General features: G+C 38.2%; 1 protein-coding gene across 2 annotated transcripts in view; it reads left to right on the forward strand.

Annotated features, from left to right (window-relative positions):
* The first annotated feature begins 3138 nt into the window (after positions 1–3138).
* Mtx2 (metaxin 2) overlaps positions 3139–27614 on the forward strand; it is a 52260-nt gene continuing 27784 nt past the window's right edge. The window contains exons 1-4 of one of the 2 annotated variants that reach the window (XM_036185370.1): positions 3329–3390; positions 7796–7871; positions 24000–24047; positions 25069–25115. In XM_036185370.1, coding sequence (XP_036041263.1) covers positions 7868–7871; positions 24000–24047; positions 25069–25115 — 99 coding nt within the window. In that variant the 5' untranslated portion in view covers positions 3329–3390; positions 7796–7867. Of the gene's footprint in view, positions 3391–7795; positions 7872–23999; positions 24048–25068; positions 25116–27614 lie in introns of both variants that reach the window. The other variant, XM_036185369.1, reaches the window with a different exon arrangement.

Here is a 27614-nt window from a genome sequence, read left to right on the forward strand (position 1 = left end):
TTCTAATACAGATGCATAAATATATTTTCTCCAGTTGGCTCTTTATTACAAAGAAAGCTTGTTTGTGGGCACCGTCAGGACATCTGCATCTTATTGGATTTAATTTTTAGTAATAAAGACCTCCCACATTACACATTCTTTCCAGCCTAAATTTGCCTGTGTGGGAAGCAAAGAACTGTCAGTCAGAGAGAAAAAAGTAAATCCATATGCTGTGGAGGGTTCAGCTTCCTTGGCCACAATGAAAAGAGTTGTGTATATAGACAGTGCCCCAGCAGATCTCCTTTTGAATTTTTTTTTTCCCTCAGAAGGCTAGCTGCTGTGGTCTGAATGCTGGTACCCCTTCATATTCGAATGTTGCAACTCAATCAGCAATATGATAGTCTTTAAGAGGGAGAGGCCTTTGGGAGGCTTCTTCCCTCATGTATGGAATTAAAACCCTTATTGAAAAGGTTTGAGGGAACTTATTAGTCCCCATTTTCCTTCCACCATCTGAAGGCATGAGAAGGTACCGTCTATGAGGAGCTGTTCCTTTTGGAAGGCATTGGCTCTACTGAAGCCTTGATTTTGTATTTCAGAGCTTTCTAAAATGAGCAATAAATCTGCTGCTTATAAATTACCCAGTCTAGCTAGGTGTGTGGTGGCACACACCTTTAATCCCAGCAGAGGCAGACACAGGTGTGAGTTTGAGGCTAGCCTGGCCTACATAGTTCCAGGACAGCCAGAGCTATGTAGAAAGACCCTGTATCAAAACAAAACAAAAACAAAAACCCAAACAAACAACACCAAAAACAAACAAAAACAAAAACCAGAAAAAAAGATAAATTAACCTGTATAAGTATTTTTTTCCAGCAACAATGGAAGGCTTGTTATAGTAGCAAAGGTAGGTGTGTCCTAACCTAGTGCTTTTGATGCATCCCAGTTTATTGTGTCACTCAGGTGCTGTTGTTCCCACATATATTCCCAGTCTTTGGCTCTAGCATTCTTTTCCATTTGGGGGTTCACCTCTACCCCTTACATTTGCTTACTGGTTTCATAGTCCAGTTGCCAGGACTGTCATCTAAGGACTTTGCCTCAGGTTATGAAACAGAACACTAAATCCACCCAAAATAGTCAGGATCTGTTCCTAGTATCTGTAGCTAGAAAGGCAACAAACAGAAGAGGCCAGCGCAACTTGAACTGGTAGTAGACCTTCACTTTCCAAGGTTACACATACTATTCCCTGTGCAGAGGACAAGAATGGAAAACTGAATTGGCAGGAAGATACCGGAAGAGCTCATTTCTCTGGGTCAATAGCAAGGAAAGGATGGGGAGAGAACTGGGCACCACATTCTCCACTATTAGTGTTTCTTCTTCAGCACAAACAAGAACAACCTACTGTCTTCTTTGTATTTCTATGAGCTTCTCATAACTCCCCTCATTTCAGCCAGAGAAAAGATGCTTTTCGAAGTACATTGTGTCTATTTAAATTAATGGGTAAGTTTAAATTTGTTTTCACAAACTTCTTATTTGCTGTGGGGGCTACAAATATTGCTATGGTTTAGTCTTCAAAACTTTCTACCATTTTACATCCTCTGAGAAGACATCTACATCCCAGCCTCTGGCATCTATAGATGTGACCTTATCTGGAAGTCAGCTCTTTGTAGATGGAATTAACAAGAGGTCATTATTTAATAGAATGAGCCTCAATCCAATGACTGGTGCCTTCATCAGAAGAGGGAATTTTGGACCAAGTGACACACAGGGACTCTGCCACATGATGATGGAAGCAGGGGCTGAAGTGACGTGCCTAAGGTCACGGAATGCCAAGGAGCACCGGCAATCCTAGAAGTGATGAAGAGTCCAGAAGGATGCTTCTTTCTATGTCCTTGAGAACAAGGAGAGTCTTGCCTACACTTTCACGTCACACTTCAAGCTTCCAGAACTAGAGAATAACTGCATCTGTCGTTGTGTGGTAATCTGTATGGCACTTTTAAGAAAGCCATATACTACTTAAGTATCAGTTAAGGAAGCAGAAATATGAACAATAAATTGTAACGGAGGGTCAGAGATTCATGGGCATAAAGAAAGGAGGCATATCTTTCCCGATGTCATGGACAGTAATTCATAGAACAGCAGCTTTTCGATGTACAAACTTCGTAAGTTATGTGATGTTTTTTGTGGGTGTGTGTGGTGGGGCTGAAGATGGGAAAGTACAGTCTCAAGCTAGGGAAGAGCTTTACCAGTGAGCTACCTGCTCAGTCCTGACTTTTCGGCATACTGTTGGTCAGCTTAATCCCTGATTCTCAGTGAGAGACCCTGGATGAAAAAGAAAAAGAAAATAATGTGGAGAGCGATTCAAGAGGAACTTAGTCATTGACCACTGGCCTACACAAGCTGATGTACGTGTATGCCTGGGCTAGCCCGCCAAGCCTGATGACTTGAATTGGCTCCCTGGAACTCACAAATGGTAGAAGGGAGAAGTCTGATAACTTGCATTGGATTCCTAGAATCCACATAGTAGAAGGAGAAAACTAACACCTCCCCCAACCCCCAGGCTTCTTGCCTCTCTCTGAGACATTTTTCTCAGCATCAAAAGGAGGCTTTGGCTCACCAGATGATCTCTGAAGTCTATTACAAGTGTAACTTCATGTTTCTAATTCAATAATATTTCTGATTTTTCTCCAATTGTAACCTATAATTAAAAAAAAAAAAAAAGATTAGGCTAAGAGGAAAGATTGAGGGGATCTAGTGCCCTTCCTTCACTGCGTCCCTTTCCACTCAGAAACAAGAAACGGAAGTGTTTTATTCTCCAAGCTTCATTTTGGGTGCATGGAGTTGAAAGCCAAACTATGTTTCAGCTCACGAGCTGTTCAAACCGCCTTCTGGCTAGAGCATTTGAATAAATAATTGACACTAGTATCTGTCCGTGGACCTCAAATCCTGCAGAGGGAATTCAGAGTTTCTGGGCCTCAGCAGTACCAGGCACTTTAACTTCTTTAAGCTTGTTTCCATCTTGGTAGGTTTGCTGAAGGGATGCAAAAACATTCAAAGGCACCGATACACGTGCGTTAGCTATGCACCTAGAGACATCACACACACAGAGCCTGATCTTCAACGGCTCACGCGGGGCCGGAACGCGCGGGGCGGAGCAGCCGGAAGCGCCGGCGCGCGCTGTCAGCGACGCCGGAAGTCCCCGGCCGGCCTGGCGGTAACCTTGCTGCCCGGCCTCGGCTGCCGAGGTGTCGCCTGCGTGTGTCTGTCTGAGCGTCGGCCGGGCCAGGCTCGTTAGCTGCAGGGGTGCCGCCGGGGTCGCGCGGGAGGGCGCCGAGGGCCGCGGAGCGCAGGCGCGCGCTCAGGGCCTCGCAGCCGACATGTCTCTGGTGGCGGAAGCGTTCGTCTCCCAGATCGCAGGTAGTCCTCGTGGGCGCGGACGGGGCGGGGGCGGCGCGGGGCCGCGGCGGGGAGCCGCGCGGGGCGGGGGGGGGGGTGGGGAGCAGGCCGGAGTTTCCCGGAAGCCGTGGGGCGAGGGTCCGGAGCCTACAGCCCGGGTGGAGGCGGCCACGTAGGCCTGGCCTCACTTTCCGGATGAGGAAACCGAGGACGTCAGGCCAAGGTCGTCCTGCCCGCACGCCTCCCGCGGCGCTTCGTTCCGCTTCTCGGCGGTTTGGGTGTGTGGGGCAGGCCCGGGGCTGGGACCGGGTGGGGGCGTGGTCACCGGCCCCCCACCCCACCCCGGGCCTCTGGGGGTGTGGGGCAGGCTCTGGGGCGGTGGGCTCTCGGGCGGAAGGTGGCCGTCACCAACCTGCTTCCCTTCTTTACCTGTCGACGGCGGGCCACCGAAGTTCTTCTCCCAGCCATTTGCAAAATCCGCAGGATTCCTGGCGCTGTTCTCAGTTTGCGTGAAGTTTAAAGAAAGTAAACACCTTTGACTTGACGGTCGAACTGGACTTGTAAATAGATTTATAATTATGTGTTTTTTCTTATTGAGTTTTTTTTTTTTTTTAAATTTTGGTGGAAGTGACAGTGGTAGAGAAAGTGAAGGGTTTAGGTTAATGGAATGAACGTTAACTCCTGCAGTGTTTTCCACATGAGGACGATAAGGAGATAGTCTCTAGAGTAAACAGGGACATTTGAGATAAAGCGGGGTTTTGAAAAGGAAAAGCGTAATGTATTTTCACTTTGCCAACTGTATTGAATTTGTGTGAACATAGATTTCCTTTTTCCTTTAAGGTATTTTATGTGAGAAGGGAAAAACTAGAGAGATTGTAAGCTTCATGAAAGCAGGGATGCTTGTTTTGTTCTCCATTGTAGCCTAGTACCTGTCAGTTGGTTCTCCATAAATGCCCATTACTTGAGTGAGTAATACTGAGATTTCAAGTGATGGTTATTTCTGTACCTTGCCTTAGCTCTTTGTAGTAATCTGTTATAGTAGGAGGAAGCATTTAAAGATAGATAATTCAATAAATAGTATTGGAACAGCTCAGTCAAAATATTGCATGAGTAAATTTTAGATATATTAAAGATTTCAATGTAACGCAAACTAATTTATAATAAAATAATTAGAAGACAATATCAAAGACAAATGCAGGATATTATTTTAATAATACTGGATAGCAGACGAAGTTCCTAGGCAAAACACAGAATATATACTCCATAATGGAGAATATTGGCAGAGTTGGTTGTATAAAAATATTGAAAGCTTTTGATGATAAAAGACACGGTGAATAGCTGGGTGTGGTGACTCGTCTGTAATCACAAACACTTGGGAGGCTGAGACAGGAGGATTGCAGGCTTCAGACTAGCTAGCCTGGGCTTTCTAGGAACATGTTTCAAGCAAAACAAACATTAACAACAGGGAAAAACCCACCATAATATTAGTTATTACATATTAGTAAGGAAACCAATTAAAAAAGAAAACTATCCAAAAGAAAGGCAAAGAATCTAAATGGTATTTTATGAAAGGAGAAGTATAGTAGACAGTGATGGGAAAGCTATACTCCATGAATAACTGATACATTCTCTACTTAGGTAGGCAGAAGTGAATATGCACTCTAGTATCAGCAGGGGCACAGAGAATAGAGAAACATTACTTAGTGGGTCTGTAAGTTGGGCTCCCTTTAGGAGTCAAGCACAGTAATATTTACTAAAATGTTATACTTTAACCCAGAAATCATCTGTATGTAGATTTATCTGATTAGAAATTTGAGGACCAATTCTTACAAGAACTATACAGTAATCTTTAGTGTAGCATTATTTCTGATAGCAAAAAATAAGAATGCTCCAGATGTTTGTCAGATTTTGATACACCAATCTCAATTTCATTTCAGTGCCTCAAATAAGTGAGTTGTCAGAGAGCTGTGGAAACAGACCAGTGTCTGTCAGCAGATGAGTGGGTCAAAAGGATGGGCATATAGACAGAATGAATACTCTACAGCCTTAACACGAAGGCAGTTCTTTCACTCACGATGGCATGGGTAGAACTAGTGGACCTTAGATTAAGCGACACCGGCTAGGAATAGACCTCACTTTTGTGTCAAATCTGAGCAAAGTTCATTTTACAGAAACAGAGTGGACAGGTGATTGCCAGCGGCTAGGGCAGTGGGTGGTGGTTAGGGAGGAGAGAGGTGCAAGGGAGTGATGTTGATCAGAGGCCACGTTTCATTTAGACTCGTGGTTTGTGTTCCTCCATGGTGACCACAGTTGATAGGAACAGTGTCTTCCTTAGGTTTCTAACGCTGTGGTAGAGGCCATGACAGAACAGCTTGGGAAGGAAGGGGTATTTCAGGTGACAGCTGACAGTCCCTCAGGAAGGGAAGGCAGGCAGGAGCTCAAGTGGAGACCTGGAGGAAGACCACTGCTGTCAGTAGCTTTCTCAACCCGTTTCTTTATACAGCCAACCCAGCACCACCTCCCCAGGGGTGGCACAAGCCCACAGTGAACGGGCCTCAGGCATCAGTCATTAATAAAGGAAATTCCCCACAGTCTTGGCCACAGGCCAGTCTGATGGAAGAATTTTTTCAATTGAGTTGCCCTCTTTCGAAAACTTGACAGAAACCAACCAGCACAAATGTATATTTCAAAATAGCCAAAAGAATAGATTTCTAATGTTATCACAAGAAAGTTGATGATGGACATGTTAAGTAGCGTGATTTAATCTTTACACAGTATGTACCTATGTTAAAAACATCACATTTGTCATTTTGTCATTTCTGAAGGCAAATTTATTTTTGACATGGTGATAAACACTTGTAATAGTAGCAATTGGAAGGCAGAGGCAGGAGGATTGCCAGTTCCAGGCTAATCCAGACTGTATAGAGAGATCCTGTCTTTAGTAGAGGAAAAAGAAAGAAAAAATTTATAAAAAGTAGTGGATATACTTGTATGTTTACAGATACTAAAACTGAAGAAATGCTATGTATATTAGCTTGCAGGCTAGAATTAATATATTAAGTAAAAAGTTACAACATGATATATATTCTGTATAAACACATATGTTTGCATAAGCAAAGAAAAACTTTTTAGAAGGATTCACAAATTCTCCTTAGGAGTTTCAAGAAAGTATAAAGTGTTGCTAGAGGGTGGAGGCTTGTGTTTCTGAATTGTTTGAATTACTATAGTGAGCCAACTTGACTTCTGTAATTTAAGTGATTATAAATTTTTAAGTTAAAAGATTATACTTAGTCGAGAACTGAAAAGAAAATAATCTGACTTTGACCTTGACCTGTAAGTGATTTATAAATGTAACTCAGACCCAACAACTATCTGCAGTGTTCTGTTTCTGGTTAATTTAGCATTCTTGGAAGAGGGTAACCTGTGGAGTAGATCTATATTTACAAAGTTCTGTTATAACAATAAATAATTATAAAATTTTTTTAACTGAGAACTTTTTAAAGTTTTAATATAAATGATAGTTTGGTTATACTTCAGTGAATGTGAGCTAGCACACTTTTTGATATTTCTTTTAGAAACATTTAAGACATCTGGTATCTGTCTGTGACATTTCTGCAGTGCCTTCCCTGAGAGACTGATCTGTAAAGGACATGTTTTTGTAGGCTGCTGTAGTGTGGATCTGGAGTGTTCCCCAAAGACTCATGTTTTCTAAAGTTTTGATCCTCTCTGTGGCATTGGGGACTGGTAGAAACTAAGAGGTGAGGATTGTGAGACCTTGGTCACTTTTGCTGTGTGTCCTCACCTTGAAGTGAACAGCTTTGTTGTGATGTGCCTGCTTCCCCACAGGTCCAAAGCAGTGGGTCTGCTCTACAGTGAATCAAAACCTCCTGAACTGAGGCAAAATGAACCTTTGTTTTTTGTAAGCTGATTAGTTCATGTATTTTGTTAGAGTGTCGGAAAGCTTACTACTAGAGAAGCTTTCTTTCACTTGCACAGACGGTTCAACTGACCCCTTTTGTCTTTGACTACAGTGTACCGCTCTTGCTCACAGTTTCCCATTCTTATTCCTTAGTGTGGCTTTTTCTCTCCACAACTCTTAACTTTTTTTCAAGGTTTTGCTAATTCTTAATTAGCTTATTGTATTAGTCTGTGAATTAGCTATTTTTTGGGCTTCCAATCTCTCTTGACTCCTAAAATGATCTGTATATTGCAATTCTCAGTGGGATTGCTGTCTTGTTAAGTTTTATTTTCTTAAAATATTAGTGCAACTTCTCTTGTTTCAACACCTTCCTTGGTTTTCCCAGTGTCAGTAGGGCTGTCTTAAAACCCTCTCTACACCTAAATCCAAGCCTTTCTCTAGCTTCATCTCTGTCACTCTTCCCTCCACCTCCAGCCTTTCTAAACTGTTTGTAATGTCCATCTTTAGCACATGCTGTTGTCTGCTTGAAGTGTCCACTTAACCAACTCCTGTTTCTTCTCAAGACTGAACACCATTGGAATGTGTAAGTGCCTCCCGCATTTTTCCTTGTTGAATGGGATTTTTAAAAATACAATAATAATAGTAATGATACATGGTCATTATAGAGAATGAAAGTAATCCAGAGAACTATAAGGAATAAAGTGAAAATCACTACTACCAGAATTAAGACTTTAAAATCCTGTCTCATATTCAGACCTTTAGTGAGCAAATTTATCATTTATTTCCCCTAAATTAAAATACAGACATAGATAATATAGAGGGTACATTTCTTTTGTCATATATAATGGATCTCCTCTCATGTCTATGATGAAATTATATGCTGTCATATTTGAATAGCTATGTAGTATTTCATTATAGTAAAGAAACCGTAATTGTGAGATCATAATTTTTTGTTTTTTGATTTTTGTTTTTCAATACAGGGTTTCTCTGTGTAGCTCTGGCTATCCTGCAGCTCTCTTTGTAGACCAGGCTGGCCTTGAACTCAGAGTTCTGCCTGCCTCTGCCTCCCATGTTCTAGAATTAAAGGCGTGGTACCACTAACACTTGGCCATTGTGAAATCATATTCTGATGGGTTTTTAGTTTAGTTTAGTTTTGTTTTTGTGAGGCAGGGTCTCACTATGTAGCCTTGCCAGGTTGACCTGGATCTTACTATGTAGACCAGGCTGGCCTCGGTCTGGTAAAGCTGTACCTGCCTCCGTCTCCTGAGTGCTAGGGGCTTTAGGTTATTGTATCAGTCAGTATACATGAAAGATGGCGGCAGTAGGAGCTGTGTCTACACAGGAGTACCCAAACCAGCTCTTCTCCTATTGTGTGGCTGACCAAGCAAATTGACAGTCAGGAACAGGGGATCTAGGAAGAAGAGAAAGCATTTTGGGACCAGTGCTTTTTGGAATGTGTGATCTCAGGCAAGACTTAGTCCCTCTTTTAAAGGGCTTTTAAGTTTTTAAGCCAGACTACCATTATAGTCTCTTTTTTAAAAAATGATAGGATTATGAATTTTCATTGTATCAGTTGAATTCCAGGTGAAGGTGTTTTGTGGGCCTCATGATGGCTGTTGTCTTTTGGTATTCCTACCACTTAGTGTGCAGTAGTCTGGCCATTCATATTAGCTGGAGAGTAGACAGGGAATTTGGCAAGTCTGTTTGGTCACATTGATATGTGCCAAAGCCATTGAAGGTATATATGATTTTTCGGTGGTGCTTGCATTTGTTTGTGGTTTTTTTTTTTTTTTTTTTTTTGGAGGTGGGGAGATACATTTTTTAAAATGGGAAGAGCATTTTCACATTCAAGGTGTTCAGCACCACCAAAAAAGTAGGGTGGTTTTTTGTTTGCTTGTTTTTTTTTTTTTTTGGTGTGAAGGGGCAGTAGTGCGTTCACAGGGGCATATTGACTCTTAAAGTATTTAATGATGAAAACTACAACAGATAATTGAAGAAATGCATTAATTTTAAAAAATGTGCAGAGGACAATAATTCAATTCTTTTGCTCTTAAAGATAAAATATTTTCTTAGTTGTTTTTAACGTGGTGTTCTGAGGATTTCCTAGTATTGAGAAAGGCATTAAAGAATTACTGAGAAATTATTGAACTGGCCGTCGCATTTCAGTTAATCTTTTTTTTTTTTTTTTTTCCATTATCAGTCATATGGATAGTATTATATTATGGAACTTATCATGTTGGTGATGTGAAGTTGATATTGAAGGGGCAGGTGGTGACACCAAATAGACAGATAAGGTTATACTTCAGATGAGAGGCAATGTATAGTTGATTGACAGGAGGATGACCTATTATTTGGTTTTACTGTATTCATGAATTTATTGCAAACCAGATTGTTAAAGGCAATGCTTTGCTCCCTTTGAAATCTTTAATATGTTGCTAAGATTCTTTGAAAGACATGTTTACTGAAATAGTCCACAATTGAGCTATAATGTGAATTTTAATTTTCTTGTAAGTTCTTACAATTTGATACTCTTAAATAACATCTCCTCTCTTTGAGATGTGTGTGAGATGGAACGCAGTGCTTTGAGTATGTTAGACAAATACTCTGCCACTCAGCAATACCCACAGCTCCATGATTTTTAATGATTTAGCTTAAAAGATTTTGGTGATGGGTACCCTGTAAAATATGTCAGTATTATCTCTGTGGAGGCTTTTGAGTTATTAATATTAGCTTAAGCTTTCCATATTTGAGTGGAAATTGAAAGAAAACATCATCAAATCTCTTAACATTTTTCAAACATTTAAAAAATATCTTGAGAAGTAGTTATTAGATAGACTGAAGATAATCAAATAGATAAGATGTTGAAAATTCAGACTTTTCATTTTTTTTAAAGACAGAAATTATAATATTCAGTAAATTTAGCTAAACTCATTTACATGTGGAGGAGAAGTATTCGTCTTGCCAGTAAGAAAAATGCATGCTTTAATTTTTTATTGCTTTGTAAATGACCCTCTATTCTTGAACTCTTTTCTTAGTTTTGTATAGTCTATAAATGAATCATGGTTTTGAACTTTTTTACATCAGTAATAAAAATGAAATTTGATGGGCTAGTAATGAAGGTTCTTTTCATAAAAACAATCATTTTGTCATGACAATTTCCATTAACTGTAACTGTGTTAGCAAAATAGAAGCCATAAAATTCATTTCACTGTGTGTTTTTGTGCTAATTGCATATTTTTATCACTAAGAACTTTTCTAAACCACAGAAATTTCTTTAACTTAGTCTGCCTTTGAATTAATAAAAAGATATCCGATATATATAGTTATAATAGAATTTCTTTTCACATACATTTCATTATCTGGTCAGCCTAAGCATTGACTAGAACTTTATGTAAGTAAATTTTATCATCTGTTGAGCATTAAGAGGCCATCGTTACTGGCCATTTGTTAGTTTCCTTTGCTCATCAGTCTTTATGGTAAATGAAAATGTTTTGGGAATGGGAACATAGCCCAGTAAAATATTTGCCTAGCATGCTTTCCTGGCACGCTGAGGCCCTGGTTTCAGTCCTCAGTACCACAAAAACAAAAACCAGGCAAACAAAAGCTTATGGACATCTTGAACTGTAAGTGATGTTTCTCACTTGCCTGTTTTATACATTTAAAGGATTGTTATCTCTTCATTGTTTTTACCATTACTGTTTATCAGTTTAAGACACTGATTTGGCTAGTAATGAGAACTAGTTATATGTTAACTATTTAACTGGGAATTGATTTTTTGTTCTTAAGTTGGAATTACGAATTATTCTTTATATATTTTCCTCTGTATTAGGGTTCTACAGTGGAGGAAAGTCAATAGGGCATAAGTATAGACATAAACATGTGAGGGGATTTATTTGAGGAATTGGCTTATTTGATTATGGAGGATGAGATGTTCCATAAAGGCTGTCTATAACCTGGAGATAGGATGCTGTTAAGTGGGCTCAATCCAGATCTGAAGTTCTCAGAATCAGGGAAGCTGATACTTCAGTCTAAGACTGAAGGCCTGAGAGAACCCAGGGAATGACTGATGTTAAGTCTCAAGAGTCCAAAGATTGTAGTTCTGGTGTCCTGGGTAGGAACGAGGACTCTGCTCAGGGAGGAAAGGAAGCAAGCAAGAGAAGGAAGAGGGAGGAAGGGAGCACGATCTTCTTCTCTTGTGCATTATTTATTTCTTTTTGGTGGTAGGGGGAATGTTTATTTCCTCTTAAACTTTGTGGCCCATCGTCGGGGAAGTCAAGGGAAGAAGTCAAGCTAGGAAGAAGACAGGGACTGATGGAGAGGCCCTGGAGGAACGCTGCTTACTGGCTTGTGACCTGAACCCATGGGAATAAGGGTCTCTAATGGGCAGGTGTTCATGGGAGGACCAGGGCTGAGAAGATAAAGAAAGCTGGGTCCAGGAGGTCTTGCATAAACTGGTGGCTTATGCAAGTTTATCAAAAGTATAGTATCTTATATGCTGTTTGTAGGGGAGAAGTGGACCAAAGTCAGCAGAAAGCTAAATCAAACAATGTTGACCAAGAGAACACAGGATACTTCAGACACAACTGATAACCACACCCTTCAGTGGGGAAAACCAGATTCCCAAGAACTGAAACCCTAACTCTTTCTAGGCCAGTGGTTCTCAACCAGTGGGTCGTGACCCCTTTGGGGGGTTAAATGACCCTTTCACAGGGTTCACATATCAGATATCCTGCATATCAGATATTTACATTACAATTCATAGCAGTAGCAAAAATACAGTTATGAAGTAGTAGTGAAAATAATTTTATGGTTGGGCGGGTCACCACAATTTGAGGAACTATATTAAAAAGTTGCAGCATTAGGAAAGTTGAGAACCACTGTTCTAGGCCATGGCTCTAGCCTGAGACCAGCCCTTACCAAATCTGCCCCTGGGCAAGGACACAGCTAAAGTTCTGTTTGTCCTTTCATCAGGGCCTCTGAAAAAGCCTTGAGTGGTTGGCCTGCCTCTCAACAGGCTTGTTCCTCATGGCTTACTCAACCAGCTTTCTGATACAGCCAGGACCACCTGCTCAGGGACGGCACCACTCACAGTGCTCCTTAGCTGATTAGGGGAAGCACTTCTTTACCAGTCTCTTCTGTAAACATCCTCACAGACATACCCACAGATAGCACCTTGATAGTTCTCTGAATAGTCCTTGATATGTACAAGTTGACACCTAAAATTAAATCACTGTACTCCCCTAAAATATTTCTCCATCTTGCTGTGTATTTGTGTAAAGAAATCATAGACTACCGATTAAAGATAGATATTTATATTTCAATTTAGTGTTTTAGATGATCTTTGTACCATAGATAATTGACTTTATTGGTCTGCTTGTAGAAAAAGATGTGGTAAGATTTGAGTTATGTTAGATGAATTGAATTAATCAGTTGGAGTCTATTTGTTTTTCTTTTTGAATAATGATCAAATAAAGATCAGCTCTGTGTGTGTGTGTGTGTGTGTGTGTGTGTGTGTGTGTGTGTGTGTGGTTGGTCTAGATTCCTGTTGTCTTCACTGGTTGCTGTTCACCTTGTTCACGGAGTCAGAGCTTCTTTCAGTCTAACCCAAACCTCATGAGTAATGGCTAGTCTGGATAGCCAGCATGCTCTAGGGATTCCTGTCTGAGCCTCCCATGTGCTGGGAACTAGGATTCTTAATATAACTCATCTAATTTTAGTCTTTCAACAATCTTAGAAGACATTTACTATTTCCCCTTTTACAGTAAGATAATGAGGTCAGAAAAGGTTAAGCAACTTGGCCAAGGTTACTCAGTTGATAAATTGTAAAATTGGGAGCATCTACATGACTTGAGGCCTTAACTTTTTCTTTACACCACCTGTTTTCACTTACTGTGCTGTAAATGGTTGCTATCCCCTCTTATTTCCTTCCCTTCCATGTTACCCATTCAGTAAAATTAGATTCTAAAGTACAATGACAATTTTATATTCATCTTTTTCTTATTAATTTATATGTTTTAGGCATTTAATAGCTTGTTTGTTCAATTAATTAGCTTTAATAATTTTTTTTGGAGTCTTGGAATTACAATATATCACCAAAGTATGTTTTAATGCACATATGTCCACAAATACTTACTTGAGTAAATAGCGTAAGATGGTCCAGGGCCTTTAAGCGCTCTACCTCTGAGCTAAATCCCCAGCCCAAATATCTTTTTCTGCATAGTTCTCAGTATCACCTTAGCTGAGCTAAATGAATGAAAGAGATAGAAAGGATGTAATCTCTTTTTAAGTGTCATTTGTGTCTCTAGGACATTGTTTTTATGTGTGTATTATAACAAGTGAACAAGAAAATTGATTGTAGACTTGCTAAATGCACTTTCTGAAATGAATGCTATGTGCAGTTTATGTATTCACATACCACAAGCAACAAAGGTTCTGATACCAATTAATAGGTTTCTTCTTCCTAACGACTTAAGATAACTTGTAACCAAGAAAGAGTCACAAAAATCTTTTTTTTTTTTTTTTTTTTTTTTTTAGATAGGATCTCATGTTATCTGGGCTGGTCTTGAACTTGCTAGGTAGCCAATGATGACTTTGAACTTCTGATTCTGCTACTCTCACTTCCTGAGTGCTGAGATTATAGGCATGTGCCATAGCACCTGGTTTATAGGGTACTAGTGATTGAGCCTAGATCTTTGTGCATGTTAGGCAAGCACTCTATACTGAGGCACATTGCAAGTTCTGCAGAACCCTTATTGAGTCCTTATGAATCTGTTAGTCTTTAATCTTTGTATATGCACGTTCTTGCTTTAAGTTCTAAATTGCTTTACTACTATGCTACATAATGCCACCTACCTGTATTTTAGGTTTATGAAAATGACAATATGAATCCACATTTCTCCCTTTTAATAAAAACATGAGCCATTTTCTGGTATGAACTGATTTCTCAAACTGTTGAGGTGCTGGGAGAATTTTTTAAAAAAGATTTTGTAGATGAATTTCTAAACAGTCTTATTAAGTAAGAAACACAGAGCCAAATACAGAGGTAATAGCCAGAGAGGTCAGAGAACTAGCAAAGAGCCATGGCTACCTTATCTTACCACCTTGCTGACGTCTCTTCCCCAGAGAGAGTTTCTTCCTGTCTAACTTGTGTTTTTATTAACTTCCTGTTCTGCCTTCTCATTGGCTCTAAGCCCAGCCACATGACTTCCTCGTCACTACCTGTCTGTACAGACCTCCAGGTCTCTATGGTTGGGACTGGGATTAAAGGTGTGAGCCACCATGCTTGGTTGTTCCCTAGTGTGTCCTTGAACTCACAGAGACTCTGCTTGCCCTGTGATTGGATTAAGGGCGTGTGCTACCACTGCCTGACTCTGCTTATGGCTCATTATGTGACTTCGCTATGTGACCTCTGATCTCCAGGCAAACTTTATTAACATACAAATAAAATCACATTTCAGCACAATCAAAATATCACCACAAGATTTATTTTTATTTTTAATTATGTGTGTCTGTGGTGGTATATGCATGTGAGTGCAGGTGCCTTTGGAGGCCAAAAGAGGTCATTGGATTCCTTGGAGCTGGAGTTACAGGTGAGTGTGTGCTGCCCAACATAGTACTGGGATCTGAATGTGGGTCCTCTGCAAGCACAGTATGTGCTCTTAACTATTGAACCATCTCTCCAGCCCTGGAAGAATGGTTTTCACCTCCTGTTTTGGGAAGAGTCACTCCTTAACACATTTGTTGTAAAGTCTTTAAACATCTTCCCTTCACCTGTACCTTGGGGGCATTATTTAATCGTCTTGTGATTAATAGCTGGGGTTTGTTCCCTTCTTTTCTATAGCTTGCAGGTTGAATTAATGTTGAATTTAATGCCTAATCCAGCATTTCTTAAATCCCCATTTTGATAGTCTTATATTTTAAGTCTTTTTTTTTAATTAAGAGATTTTCTGTTCATTTTCCATATCAACCACAGATTCCTGTCCTCCCTCCTCCCACTCCCCAGCCTTCCCCTCCAACCTACCCCCCATTCCTACCTCCTCCAAGACAAGGTCTCCCATGGGGAGTCATCAGAGCCTGGTACATTCACTTGAGGCAGGTCCAAGCCCCTCCTCCCTGCACTGAGGCTGCACAAAGTGTCTTACCATAGGCACTGGGTTCCAAAAAGCCGGCTCATGCACTAGGGACAGGTCCCAGTCTTACTGCCTGGGGGCCCCCTAAACAATTCAAGCTAAACAGCTATCTCGCTTATCCAGAGGGCCTAATCCAGTGCCATGGGGGCTCCTCAGCAAACCCATTTGATTACATTTGTCTGATAGACGATGGGTTTTAAACTTAGTGTATTTGTTGATATCTCTGAGATCATCAGTCTGGTGTCTATATCAAATTAGCAAATTTATTTCTTGTTTTCTCTGTGCGTTATACAGTAACTTTTGATTAAGATCTGCCAAGTGCTTGTTTCAGCATTTTGTTACATTGCTAATATTTGTATTTAGAACTTTGGCAGAAAGTCATTTGAATTTGGAGATAGACTGCACATGTGTCTTATTCCATTTCAGTAACACTGTCTCTAAGTAGTGTTGCTGGGCTAAAGAAATGACATCTATGAGCTTTTGGAATATAGTCGCCTAAGGATAAACTGAGTTTGACTTCATTAGTGCACAAATGATAGGTTTGTGTAGAGTTATTATAGCATTAATCAATTTGATGGATTGGAAAAATGACAGAATTGAAGCGGCATGTAATATTAGTGCCTATTATTCTACAAATTATGTCTTCACCTACGTTCATATGCCAAAGGAGTCATGTTGTGCATTAGAAATGCAGAATTTAAGAAAAGAGACCAGCAATGGAGGGCACCTCTTTTCATGGCCTGTCTCTTGTCCAATTAGATTAGATCAAGGAATGGACCTTGGAATCTATCCTTTTTTATTAGGTCACCACTTTGGTAGTGTGAAGTAACCCTGACTGAATGGGATGGAAGAGTCATCTGCCACCAGAATGACTTGTCACTTAACTTGACATTGAGGACACTGCAAGTAATATGTAAATTTTCTAAGGGACGTACTGATATACATGTGTGGATTTATTTGCTACCAGTCATTTCAATAGTATTATAACTGCTAGTAAAGAATACTGATTTTTATGATTATATTTATTGATAAGGCTTAAGGATAGCTTAAATACAATTAAGATAATGTTGAGCAAATATTTATGTTTGGTGTTGTTAGTTTATGCTTTTAAAAATTTAAGAGCTGTCTTTTTAATTTAATTTAATTTTTAAAACTTAAAGTTTTGTTTTTATTGAGACAGTGTCTGTTTGTTGCCTATGCTAACATGGTACTTATGATACCCCTGCCTCAGCTTCACATGTTCTGTAATCAGAGGGTTTGCCACCTGCCTTGTGCATGTTCCTTTTTAATTTGTTCTGTCTTCTTCAACATAAATACATGCAAGAATAGAGAAAGGTCCATTTTAAGTTTAAGGACTCAGTTGTATAAAAATACTGGTCTTTATCCCCTAAAGACTGAAATTAGAGGTGTCTTATTTTGCTTTTGGTAAAGGAAGACACTGAGTAGGAAATTATCAGAGTACTGACTAGGGCTAAATAGAAAGTTGGTAAATGACTGACTACCTTTTCAATAGCATTAATTTGGATATGCACTTAGAGTGCTCTGACTTATTTCTAGTTTTTTTTTTTAATATTTACAAAATAGGAATATAATTATTTATAAAAATAATAAAATTGAAGGAAGTTTACCTGAATACTGTTAAATAGCAATTCTATTGTTTTGAATTTACATTTCTTTTATTACATAGGTGAGTTCTGCCTGTATGCATGTCTGTGTACTATGTCTATGCTTGGTGCCTAAAGAGGTCAGAAGGGGGCGTCAGCTCCCTTGGAGCTAGAGTTCCAGGCCATGACTGTGAGCCACCATGTGGGTGCTAGGAACTGAACCCTGGTCCTCTACAAGAGTAATGAGCCCTAACCACCGGGCCATCTCTTTTAGCTCCCAGTAATTCTAATTTTTAAAATGTGAACTAGAGTAGACCACTAAGAATGTCTTTGTTTTAGCATGAAAAAGTTGAAATAGTTTTTTAATCTTAGGAAAAAAAAAGGTATCCCAGTTTTATTTAGAGTGTGTGCATGTGAGCATGTACATTCATGCCATAACATGTGTGGAGAGACCAGAAAGTACCCATGGGAGTTGGTTTTCTCCTTACACAATATGTGTCCTGGGGATTGAATTTAGGTCATCTTTTACCTACTGAACCATAGAGTAGTTTATTTTCTTAGAATGAATTAATTTCTCCAAAAGCAGGCAGTAGTTTTTGTACACATGGAAGCCAGTGGTTGATATCAATTACTTTCTACTTTAGTTTTGAGACAGGGTCTCTCACTGAACCTGGAGCTTGTTGGTTTTGCTCATTGACCTGCCAGCAAGCCCCAGAGATCTCCTCTCTGCCTTTCCACCATTAGGATTCCAAGCATATGCTGAAGCACCAATGGTTTCTGGTTATCAAACTCTTTACCAACTGAGCCATTTTTTTCTAGCTGCCAAAGTAGATAGTTTTATTTTGGAATTCTTACAACAAATATATTAGCTTGAAATGTTAATTAGACAACAAATTAAGACAATAAATTCAAATGTACTATTTTGGCATGTGATTTGTTTGATCCAGTTGAGAATCCAAGATTTTAACAAATAACTTCAGAACTACAGAAAAACATTTGTATCTAAGAATTTATTTGTAGGAAATAAGAGATACAATATTGACCTCACATGGTAAAAAAGCTGATTTTTATGATGAAAGATAAGGATTCTTTCTTGTTCAGGAGCACATGAATATCTGTGGGTTCACCATAGAACCCATATGGTATTGTACATATCTCTTCCACCGCCAGTTCCCAAATAACCACTTAGAGTCTTAATATTACTTACAAATCCTTGGCTGATAGCTTAGGCTTGTTACTAGCTAACTCTTATGCTTAAATTAACCCATATTTCTTATCTATGCTTTGTATATATACATTCTGCTCCCTTGTTGACTGCTTTCTTGTTGGCTGGCTGCAGCTCCTCTGACTCTGGCTCTTCCTCCTTCCAGAGTCCTTTGTGTCTGGCTGTCCTGCCTATACTTCCTGCCTGGCTACTGTCCTATCAGCTTTTTGTTAACCAATGAGAGTAATACATATTCAGAGAGTACCAAAGGATTATTCTACAGCAGTAGTTATTTAGAACAACATTCTGCCATGTGGGGTTAGAGTGTATATTTTATGCTATGCTTGACAGTCTGATATGCAGAATAAAATACCTGTAAATTAGCTGTGCATGTCTTACCCAGATATAAACCCTAAAACTTAAAATTTCTATTTGATACTTTACATTAACTACACAGTTTTCATCAGTGTCTTCGTTGCTGTGATGAATTCCTGTGAAAAAACAAATCAGAAAGGATTTATTTATGGTTTCAGAGGTTTCCATTCCTGGTGGGCTGGTCCCATTGCTTTGGTCATCTTAGAGAATGTAAGGTCTACTAATTCTCTGGTGGCCAGGTAGCAGGGTAACGATGTACTAGATCAGGAAGGATGGGCCTTCAAAGGCATATCCCCAGTGATGTACTTCCTCTAACCAGGCCCTGCCTCCTAAAGTTTGTAGGATATCCTAGAGTAGCTTCAGCTGGTCACCAAGCCTTTTAACACATGAGCTTGTGTGGGGCATTTCATGTTCAAATCGTAGCAATCAGATATTAATGTTATACTTCCTAAGCCTCATAGTTAAGGCCCAAACTCTAACATGCTGTCTCACTGTTAATGCTTTCTGCATCCTGTGACTGAGTTCATCATTTTAAAATCTCACATCCCTTTTAATGCAGTATTCAGCATGCAGGTCCAAATAGATTTAACAATCATGGTTGTTGATTCCTTTAATAGGTATCAGATACATAAAAGTTTATGCTAAAATTGAAAGTAGGAAGAGTTAAAAAAGTAAGTTGAAATAGGAGAGCCACCTGTTTTCAGGCAACTGTTTAATATTTTTAGACTTGTGTGGTCTTGAAGTTGTCTGGGTAGTTTCTTTTTCTTTTTTTTTTAATGTTTTTCTACGTGGTATAGTTTTCTTATCTTCCCTTCAGCACTGTTAGCATAAAATGACACAGAGTAATAATAAAAGAAGTGCTAATAAGATCCAACATTATCCAGCCAGCATTTCCTATGCTAGGTTCTAAGGATGGCTTTAATTCTAGATTCACGGTTTATTTTCTGCTTGGAGATATAACTAAACACTCAGATTGTAAAAATATCGACTGTGATAAGTGGTGTAAAGGGTGTCTGTGTAAGGGAACATTTGAGCAATTTAGGGAGATCAATAAAGACTTCCTGGGGATACGTTCATCTTCAACGTTTGTAGGGTACAGTACAAAATGAAAATTTGAGGTTCTTGCTCACAGACTAAAGACTCCAGGACTGGGACAGCAGAACACTTAAGTAGGTCCTTCCTGAGTGCTGGCTCTGTTCAGCTGCATGGGTTATATATCCACAAACCAGACTCTCCCTCAGGAAGTGATGTGTGAACTGAGCTGTGATGATGTAAGAGGAGAGAAAGATAATTCTGAGTAGAGGAAAGAGCACAAAAGAGTTTCTGGGCAGGAGAAATGGTGGTAGATTCAGAAATTGGAGGAAGGAAGAGCATTATGGATGGAATGCAGGGTGGGAAGGCCTCCGGAGGAGGTGTGTGATGGGTAGAAAGAGTGACTTTCCAAAGGCCAAGAAGGATCTGGCACATCATGTTGAGGGTTTGGGTCTTCATTCCAAGTACCACATGTAACTCTTGGTATAGTTTAGGCATAATTAACTTGCACTTCGACAGTATTGAACAACCTTTTCTCCCAACCTCTATTTCTTAACCAACTCCCTTTTAAGAAACTGTTTTAGTTTTATTTTTTCTAGTTATTTTGAGGCTGCTCCTTTTCTAAGGACGTTTAAAATGGCCTTTCATACTAGGGAGTGGTTTAGTAGTGGAAATTACATAGGGGTAAGTGATATGAAATATTACTATTGGAAGTAGTCTAAAACAACTGAAGTCTAAAGTCAATTGAACAGTTAGTTAAAAACTGAAAATGTTTTACTGTCTTAAAAATAATTTTAGAAATGCTACAGGTATTATAAGTATTGTCATCACTATGCTTTAAAAATGTCCACCTCCCTTTATTTGATACATAACTCAGGGCAAGTGGTGGAGTGGGTATTGCCTTGCTTGACGTTGGGAAAGAGAAATGTGGAGAAAAGGTTGTCTTTTTAGACTGCCTCTTTAGTCAGGGACTCACAATAAAAGGCTTTAATTAATGTTATTCATGGCAAGAAGTAGTCTTTGTATTTTGTGTGGGTGACAGTTGTTCATGATTCTTGGATTTACTTAGATCAGTACTTCTCAACTTTCCCAATTTGTGACCCTTTAATATAGCTCCTCATGTTGTGATGACCCCAACCCTAAAATTATTTCGTTGCTACTTGATAACTGTAGTTTTACTGCTGTTAGGAATCATACTGTAACTATCTGATATGTTCGACCTCAAAGGGGTTGCGACCCACAGATTGAGAACTGCTGACTTGGATAGATTGGCACCTCCATGGATTGATGTTTCATAGATCACCCAACATGGGGTTTGCACTTTTGGCACACTTACAGAATAGCACTAGTGATTTCTTTTCCCACATTATAATTATTTAAACTAGGTCACTTAGACTGGGCTAAAAGGTAAGCCAAGCAGTGGTGGTACATACCTTTAATCTCAGCACTCAACAGGCAGAGGCGGGTGGATCTCTGTGAGTTCAAGGACAATCTGGTCTACAGAGTGAGTTCCATGACAGCCAAGGCTGTTACACAGAGCAACCCTGTCTCCAAAAACAAGCAAACAAACAAAAACAAATAAAAAAAAAGAAAGAAAGAAAAATCCATGTATGATCCGAGATGTTCGAGGTGAGTTAAGTAGCAGGTCATTTTCTGCATACAGTTTCTTTCCTGTTGATCCATGACACTAGAATTTCCAGGTACTAAAATAAAATTGCTACATAGGTTTCATCAATCTACTTGCCTTCTTATTTAAACTGATATGTTCTATTTGTGAAGAAAGTATCAAATGTTTGGTAGAGTTTCTTCCTGGGAATTTATTTTCAGTAACTTATGAGTTGAAATATAATTTATATATTGGACCAAGCAAAACATTAACCCCCTCTACCTTAGTTTCCAGCTGTAGGTCTTTATACCAGAGCTTTTGATATTGACAACTTATTTGCAGTCAGGTAGAATGTTGCAAAATTTCTATTGCTTTTATATACTCTATTGGATTAGATCTGGAGAACCCATCATAGTGAAGGTGATGAATTAACTGTGTGTGTGTGTGTGTGTGTGTGTTTGTGTGTGTGTGTGTGTGTGTGTTGGTTCAGTGCTTTATGTATATGAGTGTGCACTCAGTCCCTAACCTACTGGAATTATTGAAGCTTGAATTAATGTTCACATTATAGCTCATTATAAACCAATAGAATAGCTTCTATTTTATCAATAAACACACTGTAGATATCACATATTTAATGATAAATTATTTTGAAAATTTGTAGTCTATGTCTAGTATAGAGACAAAATAGCTAAACAAAAATTAAAATTACCAAAATATTTTAGAACACCCCACTACAATAATATTAAATTGCTTATCCATGTTTAAAGAATGAAGTATGAGAGGTTTTAATTAAATGCTTATTTTCTTTTTTTACTTCCAATGAATAACAACTATGTGTAAGACATGTATATTATGGCTCACAGAGAGGTATAGGACACATCTATTCTCTCAGGAACTGAGTTTTAATATTTATCTTTTGGAAATTTTATAAATGTTATTTTGATGCTTTATGTGGTGCATATTAAATATTTGATGATAATGGATCTTATAATAAACAAGTCTCATTGTGTTCTTTAGAGAAGTAAATGGTACAGGTGTGTTGACCATATAATGTATCCTAAAAAGTTACTTTTGAGTAATTTGCTAATGACAGCTTACTTTTGTTGCCTTGGCTTTTAAGAATTGTATTATGCAGGTTAATTGGGTTCTCATTGAAATTTTACTTTGTTAAAATGTTTGCAGTAAAAGATATTGAACCTCACTTCCTTTTTTGGTATGTGTGTTGAAGTCCAGTGGCCTTTGCATGTATGTACAATATTGTAGCTAACAGTATAGAAAACTATTCATGGTCCATTGTTTGCTTAATGATTTCCTAGTATTATCACTAAGTGTCTACTTAATTTTATGTATATTAATTAGGTCAAATGTAACATTTGCAACTTTGGATATGTTTTTAATTTTGATTCTAAAATATAAGAATAAATTCAAGTGGTTTCTTTTACCTATTGCATCTTAAATTATTCATCCTAAAATGCATTACATATGTAAATTTCTTTTAAAAATTAACTATAATTATATATTAAAATGATTTGTTGCTGTATTAGAGACTGGATTAGCATAAACACAGAAAACTATCAGTTATTAACTACCACAGCCCACTTTCTTGCTAAGAACAATCACAGTTACTGTATTAGGATTAGTTATTTTGATATTTCATGTTCTTTACAGAGAAGAATTTGGTAAATGAGACCCTCATACTCCTGTATGTTCTGCTAATGCAACTATTGCTTCTGTTTTTCTTTCGTGAGTTGTTTAGTTTTGTTTTCAGTCATCTGGTGCAGAATCCCTTCCCTCTACTTCTCCCATTCCTCCCCCAGATCCACTCCTCTCTTTTTGCTGCTGCTTCTGTTTTTTTGTTTTTTCTTGAGACTGGGCTTCTCTGAGTAGTTTTGGCTGTCTAGGAGTTAGCTCTGTAGACCAGGTTAGCTTCAAATTCAAATTCACAGAGATTCTCCTGCCTCTGCCTCCCGAGTGCTGGGATTAAAAGCGATTAAACACCACCCTACCTCACCCCCTTAAGCACTGTTAGGAGACAGCATTTAGAACTGAGGGCTTTTCCTTAGCACTGATAGGTTGATATATTCTCCTTGTAGCTGGAATCTGGTGTAGATGGGAGAGTGAGGTCAAGGTCAAGCTTAATAGCAGACTTAATTAATTTTACTGACTTTGTTTCTCATTGTGATGCTCAATGCTTATAATGCATTAATGCTTATCATTTTGTAGGGTGGCAGTCCTGCAGTCAAGGCAGCAAAGCCTTTATGTTCATTGGGATGCCTATGTTTTTAAAATACTGCTTTTAAAAAAGGAAAGGTGGTCAGGTTGTAACAGATGTGTTTGGTTCTTTCATCTGGTGTGAGAGAGTTTACTTTTTGGAAAGCTTACAGTAAAACGTTCTGAACATTATTTTATTATCTTTTTTGTACTGAATAAAATACCAGTATTTTTGTATGTATGAACAATATTTTGCATATAACTATTTTTAAGGAAGCTAACTTTGTTTTTTAATTGTCTTTTTAATTGGGCAAGTTATCTCCCTTTTTTCTATGAAAAACCTTATCACCACACAATAAACATTTAAATAGTCTAGCCTTCTTATGCAGGTTATCTCATACAATCTAAGGTAGTATGATTCATTGCTGTAGTTAAATGTTACCTTAGCAGTAGATTTTAAATGCTTGCCAATGTACATACTGATGGATTTGGCTGAGTAGTGATATACTTTTGCCCCATGTGCCTGATTATCATTGCCTTGTTTCTGCAGCTACGGAACCTTGGCCTGAAAATGCGACCTTATATCAACAACTGAGAGGTAGGTTCTTATTCACAATTAAAAATGACTCTGTGTTAAAATACACTTATAACCAGCAATAAACCCCTGAGTTAAACTGAACCAGCTGACCAACCAAATAAACAAATGAAACTCTCTGCAACCACCAAATGCACTAATATAATTTCCTGCAATGAGAATGTAAACACAAAGGAGGGATTCCCTCATATAATTTGTCTACGAGGTTTTGCCTAAACTTGTATCTGCCAGGTAAACCAACTATTCATAGCCTATAAGGTCCTTAGTTTATTATCGACTCATTATATTGGCTGCTGTAGGCAGTGTAAAATGATGTGGTTGCAGGAGCACTTGGCAGATTTACTGCACCAATAGCTGAGACAGCAGATTTTGGAAGTCTTGTGGTAAAGTGGGCTCTCAGTAAAAAGGAACTGTTAAAATGTATAGGCTAGGATGGTTCAGGCTCCCTTTAGCAGCTCTTCATATATCATCAGATCACATTATGGACCCCATTTGGGGCTCAGCAGCCTGCTACAGTTGTCAGAAGACTGCAAAGTAATGAAGACTAATAGGCAGCAGCCCCCGTCCTCTAAGCATGGAATTTTTATTGCAGCGAACTTGCCATCTTTCTTTTGTGTGACAGACCTAGACACACTGTGCAGTAGTAACTATAAGCTGCTTTATATGGTTGTGAATACTTTTACTTTAAACTAGAGAGATTGGAACAGATACTATTTTACTTCATTTTAATGAAAAGAAAAAATAGTTTTAAAAAATGTAAAAATGAATGTGTTTTTAAATAAGCAATTTTAATTGCTGATAAAATGAGATAAATGATCAAATAATTTTAGAACAATCGTATTTTATCACTTACACATGGTAATTTAATTGAAACTATTGCACAACAGCATTGATAAAAAGCTTCATAATTGCTTTAGTGTAGGATATCTCTTTAAAATAGAAATAGCTTTTAAAAATATTTTAATATATTTTGCTTACTTAGCAGTTAAACTTTGGACTCAGACCTTTCTTTATGTTTCCACAGGGGAGCAAATTTTGCTTTCTGACAATGCAGCATCTCTTGCTGTGCAGGTAAATATGTAAATAATGTAATTTTGTTCTTTGTGCTAGAGGATGTATATCATTTTGCGTTGCTCTCCACCCCCTACTGAAGTCTGATACTGTATGTTTAGAGTTTTTCTGTGTGACTTCACCGTTATCAGTATAATCTTACTCTTCTGTGAAGTATAATTTTATACAGTAGTTTCAGTTGTCAGTATGTAAAATAAACTTTATTACCCATTGCTTTAAGCAAAAGTACTTTTAAATGGAGGATACATTCTATCTTAGTGGTTGTTTTGTTTTTGTTTAGATAGAGTATTTTATTTGGGGTGATAATTTCACTTATATACTCAAAGAGTTAATCATCATTCTGCTTATTATACACATGCTAACCTTAATTCTGTTAATCTTGAAGCAGATAGATTCTTTCTAGCTACTCATATATTTATTGATTATATGTGTATTTATTATTCCCAGTCCACTTACTGTGTGCAATTGCTTTTTAAATTTTATGTTATAGTTGTGTAATCCAAAAAAGATGTTTGGCAGTGTAAACTTAAAATTACGCTATGGAATATATGGAGAGTTGTTTACTTGAAAAACGTCAATGTTTCTGCATATTGTCAAGTCATATGAACATTTTACACATTGGTCTGCTAAGGTATTTAGTTCATGTAGTTGGAATCACAGAAGACTGGCTGTGTAGCATGTAAAAGGAATCTGAAGATAAGCGATATTTATCGGAGGAGAGACTGGGCTGCTGGAAGACAAAGGGAAAGGGAGGAGAAAGTAGTTGTCAAGCTTTCGTCATGTTGGAGGCAGAATGCTAAGCATTTAATTTTGGGTCATCTCATTTAGACTTTTTGTTTGCTTTGATAACCATTGGTTTCAATGCCAGTGTCTAGTACTGTCGTTCACTCTGCCAGTAGATAGTGTGGTATTCAGTTCATCTTTGTCTAAGGCAGAGAAGGGAAGAAAAGATGGGAAGAACTGTGCTTGGACAAGAATTTATTAGTTGGTGGATCTACTATGTTTCTTTTACATTAGCTTTATAGCTATCTTTTACCAAGTATAAATTACAGTTTTTTCCTTTATTTAAATTCTATTTAATTTTTGTTTTCTTTTTAATCTTAACTTTTGATAAATAAATTTTTAGTTAAGTGCAATAAATATGTCCTTTATACAGGTTTTGTCAATCTCTTTAGTGAGAGATGGAATTTAACATTTTATGCGTGCGCGCGCACACACACACACACACCCACACACCAAAACAAAACAAAACAAAACAAAACAAAAACAAACATAGTTGCCTGGAATAAAGAATGCACTCGGTAGATGTGCATTGTGTAAATGGTTTGTTAGTGTGATGAAGCAGTCTTGCCTGATAAATGACAGTGCAAATAAATTATTTGCTGTGTATAAAATAATATTTTCAGTCTTTGTATCTTTGAAATGATAGCTTTAGGGCATAGTGAATATTTTAGTTGAAGCATTGTTTCTTGACCCCTTTTAATTGCCATTTGGGGGATAGCTCTTTAAGGATTTTACAAAGCTAATTAGCATTTTTTTCCCCAGAAAAATGTAGTGCATGCAGTAGGAGAAAAATGTACCCAGGCTATTTTTTATGTGATTTCTGCAGGTTTACTCCTTACTAAAGTCATGTAAGGATCACTTACGAAGAACCCTTAAAATGAAATGACATTGTAGGGAGTACTGCAGTAATTAATTTTGAACAAATAGGAGAGAATTTTGGGTAGGACTAGACTGATTCTCAACCAGGGAGAGTTTGGCTCCTTGAAGCTGTGATGGTGGTTAAGTATGTGGGTTGTCAGAACTATTGGAGGAATACCATTGGATATCCCTATTGGGTAGACAGGGATGCTGCTCACTCACCATTCCACAGTGTATAGATCAGCTCTCTGCAGTGAGCTCTCTAGTTCCAAATAAAAGTGTCAATTTGAACAGCCAAAAGCTAAATGGTTTAATCAGTTTGTACAAAGCAAAATATCAGAATATTACTATTTTAAAAATTGATATTTGCCGGGTGGTGGTGGTGGAGGTGGTGGAGTACACCTTTAATCCCAGCACTCGGGCGGCAGAGCTAGGAGGATCTTTGTGAGTTCGAGCCCAGCCTGGTCTACAGAGTGAGATCCAGGAAAGGTGCAAATTTACACAGAGAAACCCTGTCTCGAAAAACGAAGAAAAAATTTGATATTTAAGTTTTTTTGGAAGGGAAGATAAAAAGACCCAACTTGGTATATATTATTGTTGTTATGGTACCTGTTAATTCATTTTCTTACCATAGTTTCTCAAATCACAGTTGCAACTGAAAATAACACCAAAAAGACCTTTTAAAATAATTGAATTTTGCTTACTCATTTCAATTTTTTATCCTACATATGTCACTTAGATGATAAATTAACTAGCATATATTAAAAATCCTTGGTTTTCTTCAATATTCTTTGACTTGACAGCTGATAGTAGCCATGACTATAAATGTGACTTTCCCACATATCTGATATAAACTTT

The sequence above is a fragment of the Onychomys torridus genome, chromosome 4 (assembly GCF_903995425.1).
Source record: "Onychomys torridus chromosome 4, mOncTor1.1, whole genome shotgun sequence".
NCBI lineage: Eukaryota > Metazoa > Chordata > Mammalia > Rodentia > Cricetidae > Onychomys > Onychomys torridus.